The sequence below is a fragment of the Myotis lucifugus genome, unplaced genomic scaffold, assembly GCF_000147115.1.
Source record: "Myotis lucifugus unplaced genomic scaffold, Myoluc2.0 scaffold_996, whole genome shotgun sequence".
NCBI classification, from domain to species: Eukaryota; Metazoa; Chordata; class Mammalia; order Chiroptera; family Vespertilionidae; genus Myotis; species Myotis lucifugus.
Genome location: NW_005872044.1, coordinates 71,648 through 76,304, shown reverse-complemented (window position 1 = coordinate 76,304; position 4,657 = coordinate 71,648). Strand labels below are relative to the sequence as shown.

The 4,657-nt window shown below is 55.3% G+C and overlaps 1 protein-coding gene across 1 annotated transcript in view; it reads right to left on the bottom strand.

The window, feature by feature from the left end:
* Nucleotides 1-274: 274 nt before the first annotated feature.
* Nucleotides 275-4,657, bottom strand: part of CD300LD (CD300 molecule like family member d) — a 5,043-nt gene continuing 660 nt past the window's right edge. Inside the window, exons 2-4 of the mRNA XM_014449041.2 lie at nucleotides 3,278-3,607; nucleotides 2,009-2,126; nucleotides 275-422 (exon numbers count right to left, since the gene is read on the bottom strand). Of these exons, the coding sequence (XP_014304527.1) occupies nucleotides 275-422; nucleotides 2,009-2,126; nucleotides 3,278-3,607 (596 nt within the window). The remainder of the gene's footprint in view (nucleotides 423-2,008; nucleotides 2,127-3,277; nucleotides 3,608-4,657) is intronic.

Here is a 4,657-nt window from a genome sequence, read left to right as displayed (position 1 = left end):
AGGCCTCTTCCTGCACTTCTGTTCGTATTTCCTGCTCTGTGGGGGCCTCAGGACAAGGGAAGACCAGGGGTTGTGCACAGAAGGGGGGCGGCAGAGGCCCAGGCATCACAGCTGTGGGGTCCCAGGGATTAGGGTCCTGTCCCTGAGGCAGGGCCCAGGCTGCCTCTAGAGCCACGGTCCCTGCTGACCACCATCATTTCACAATAAAACAGTCTTTCTTCCGTTTGAGTTTCTTACTTTCAGACATGACATCGATGAACATGGGAGCTACTGGTTACTGGTCCTCAGAGCCGGGCTGACTCTGCCTCCCCCCCGAGCCCCGCAGAGGCCGGTTCACCCACAGGACGGCACTGAGCATGCTCAGGAGCAGGGGCACCTCCAGGAAGACCAGGAGCAGGAAGCGGGTGCTGCTGAGCAGGGACCTGTGGGGGACACGGAGACAGAAGTGAGCTACCGCCCGGGACCCCTCTTCCCAGCCCCCCCTGCGCCGGAGTGTGGATCCCAAGAACCTATGTGAGGACGAGCCTGGGACCCCAGGCTGACAGTGGCCCCCACGTGCCCCCACACTCTCTCTTCTGGTTCCTCACGCTTCTCACCCTCGCTTGCTCTTCTGGGAGGAAATGCCTGGGGTTCTTATAAGAAGAAGGAGAGACTGGGACACAGACCCACACAAAGGGGAAACCATGGGAAGACACAGGGAGAAGAGGCCTCGGGAGGAGCCAACCCTACCGACACCTTGACGCAGACGTCTGGCCCCCAGAACTTGAGAAAACAAATGTCTGTTGTCTAAGCCAGTGCTGCTCTGTGATGGCAGCCCGAGCTACGCACACAGGATTCTCTCTTACTCGTCACAGCTCACAGAAATTCGTAAAATAAATCCATCAATTAGTGATTTAACTCTATTTGCTACATTAACTATCCCTCGATTGTAAGTGCCTGGAGGGCAGACAGACAGCTTGATTGTTCTGTTCATCTCCTATCCCCCCTGTGTTCCCTAAATCGGTGCTAGACATGAGGGGGGCTCAATAGCTCTTTGTTGAATAAATGAGTGAGTTATCCATAATGTGAGCAAAAGCCCTAATTGGCACTTACATCTGGCCTTGATTCTTGCATTTAAAAACTGCTTGCTAGTCTTATGAAAAGCAGTTCGGCCCTGGTCGGTGTGACTCAGTTGGGTGAGTGTCGTTCCATACACCAAAAGGTTGCTGGTTTGATTCCCAGTCAGAGCACATGTCCAATTTGCAGGCTCAATCCCCAGTAGGGAGCGTGCAGGAGGCAACCCATCAGTGATTCTCTCATCATGGATGTTTCTCTCGCTCTTTCCCTCTCCCTTCCTCTCTCCTAAAATCAGTAAGAACATATTTTTAAAAGTAAATAAGCAGTTCGGTAGAAAGCAACTCTCAAAACAGAGAGCAAATGGGAGAGGGCAGAGGCGTCCCCGGGTTGGAAAGACGGGATGTCCCATCGAGACTCTGCGGGAAGGCCCAGCAGTAGAAGATACAGCCGATCTAAAGGCAAAGCGAAGAGGGCCACGGAGGGTGAAGGGGAGAAACGAAAGAGGCCTCTCAGCTTCCAGAAAGCTCCTGCGGCTGCAGAGCCGGGAGACGTGAGCCCGGCTCAGTTTCTTCCTCTGTAAAATGGGAACCTGCATGTCTACTTCCTGTTCCTCCTGAGGTGGTCGTCGGCAGGGTCAACACATGAACAGAGTAACAGACAGCAAAGTCCTCTGTGAGCTGCCAGGGGCTCTATCAGGGTCACTGCTGTTGCCATAACAGTAACTAGGGAAACAGGACTTCCCCAGGCCCTTCCTGTTCTCCCAGAATTTGGACCAAGGGGCCTTGTGGTCCCCATGACGCCCGTGCCCACACACCCTGGCCATGCCCTCTGCCCTGAATGCCTGCTCGTCCACCTCCCACACTCTGAGCTCCACGGGGGATGCCCCATGTCTGTGTGAGAGAAGTCTGGGACAAGTGGGCCACAGGGAACAGCAGCATCCAAGCTGACTTACCTGCCATCGGAGTGGTGGCTGGTCACAGTCGGGGAGCCGGTGGTGTCTTCTGGGGCGACTGTGAAGGCGTTGGCAGTGGAGGTGATGGCGGAGGTGGGGGTCGGCACTGTAGTTGGTGCTTGTCATACAGAACAGATTACATTCCACTCTCCTGCTATCCCACCCGCAGCCCTGCACGTAGCTCGGAGCCGGGGAGGAATGTGGGCTGCCCTGGCCTGTGGGGCCTGGAAGGGAGCCTTGGGATGGGGCGTCTAGCTGGACCACTCATGTCTCCTTGGCTTCTAGGAGACTCAGAGGCTCAGAGGCCGTCGAGTCTGGGCACAGGTCCAAGAGGACATCCAGCAGGCCCTAGAAGAGTGAAGGGGCCCAGGACTGCCTCAGGTCAAGGGCACCTGGGGTTCCGCTTTGGGCAAGTTTTTAAGTTTCTATGATGGGGTAGTTCTTGCTCAGGATCATTCTCGAGATCCCATGAGACAAGGAACGTGCTGCACTTGGCAGCTACCACAGGCCTCCCGGGTTCCAGGTGTGGTGGGGACGCTATGAGTGTGTCCCCTCCCGGCCATGAGTGCCCTGTGAGCTGGTGCTGGCTGTCCGAGGGTCGGCAGAAGCAGAGCCCAACAGACACACTTGTTCACACCCAGATGCTCCCAGGAGTGTCTATTCCAGAAGGTCTCAGGAAGAGAACGTCTCTAAGCCCAGATGCACCCATGGCTCATGATGGGATGTCAGGCGCCCTGAATGCAACTGTTGGGCTGTGGAAGCCTTTCCAGACCTCGGGAGTGACCCACAGCCCCCAACTGTGCTGGGCCTCCTTCCCCCTGAGACCGGATATGGAACAAGGGGTGGGAACAGTGGCTATGAGCCCGGGCCCCAACCTCCAGGAAGAGCAGGGACACCAGGGCATCGGAGGGCCAGGGAAGCCTTGGCAGGAATGGAATCTCTGGGATTCATAGTAGAAGGTTCCATCAGCCCATGAACTAAAACTGGGGCTATCGCCGTATTCTCTATGGGCAATAGACTCAGGCGATGAGCTGTGCAGAGAAAAAAAATGTGCCCAGAAAGACCTGATCCCCTCTTGAGCCCCAAGAGCATCTAAGAGAAGCCCTGCACCTCCCAGCCTAAGTGAGCAGCCAGGGTTCCATGAGACCTCAGGACCAACCCCCCTCTGTGGCAGTTCATCTGAGTGAGTTCAGTCACTGGACAGGGACCTCAGGGACCAGGGCAGAGCAGGCCCTGAAGAGACACAGCCACACATGCACGTCCTCTTACCTGGGTCAATGGTCACTTTAACAGGGACCGCAGGGTCAGTTCCAGTTCTCTCAATCCCACACCAGTAAGTGTCTGTATCTTCTCGCCTGAGCTCCTTCATGGTCACAGTGATCGTGTGGTTTGTCCGATAGTCCCTGATGGACACACGCTCCTTCACCCCAAACGCTGATCCATTGGTTTGAACAAGGATCTTGCAGCTTCCATATTCAGCCCCTCGACACCACCACTTCAGGTGGTTTTCCCATCTGGGGTCATAGCGACACTGCACGGTCAAGACTCCCCGCTCCAGACCTCTCACTGCTTCTGGACCCGTGATGTCAACTGATGAGCCTGGAAAACACAAATCCATGTGTCTGACACCACCACCTGAGGGCAGGGCCGCAGCCGCCTGCACTGTGAGCAGCTCCAACAAGTCCAAGGCCTGAGGAGTGGGACAGAGTCAAGGAAGGATTTCACCTTCCACAACACAGACCTTTGTCCTTCCAAGTTCCACTGGCTCAGAGCCACCTCCAAAACCACCTAACAGCACAACTGCAGAGCTCAAGGAAACAAAAGCACTGACTCTGAGCAATAATTATCTCCTATAATTCACTCCCTCCCGCTCCCTGTGGCCCATAAATCTTTGTCCTTTTGGAGCATCTCAGTGTTAAACTGGTCTCGGGGGAGGAAGTACCAGCGGACCCATTGCCACAGGAGTGTGATTGCTCCTGACCTGCGCTGATGGCCTCAGGAGGTCCAGCTGCTGCACCCGCTCACCTGGCTGTGCAGAGGCTGCTCCTAGTGGGTCTAGTGGTTCCACAGCAAAGCACCCAGCTGCAGGGCCTTTGACATTGACCACAGCAGTGATGCCAACTACGGAATCCATATCACACTGATCCCATGTTCTCCATTGACTCGCCATACATTTCAGTTCCAGACTTTCTAGAACAAATGATCTTATAAGATAAAAGCATTGAAGCTACAACTTCGTGTGTCTTTCTTAAACCTAATAGAAAGGATTCAAGCAAGAGCTAAAAAGTGAGAAAAGGGACAAGCTCATGAGCCCTCATGAGGTGAAGACCTAGCGATGGGAGGTTCTCCTGGGTGAGCCAGAAGGCCCCAGGGCAACCCCGCCCTGAGGCTGCGGATCTGCTTCCTCGGTTGCTCACCTGGGAGGATGAGAAGCAACAGAGCTGGGCAGCCCAAGGGCCCCGCCTCCCTAGACCCTGTCCTCTCTGAGCACCAGCTCTACCCAAGGACTTAACATTCAGCCCAGAATTAGACTCCTGGTCTCCCTTCCCATGATACGACTCCATGTGTCTCTGTCATTGCATTGACCACACTGGATGACCATCTGGCCTTTGGTTCAGCTGGAGCAGAAACTCAGGCAGGCGGATGGGT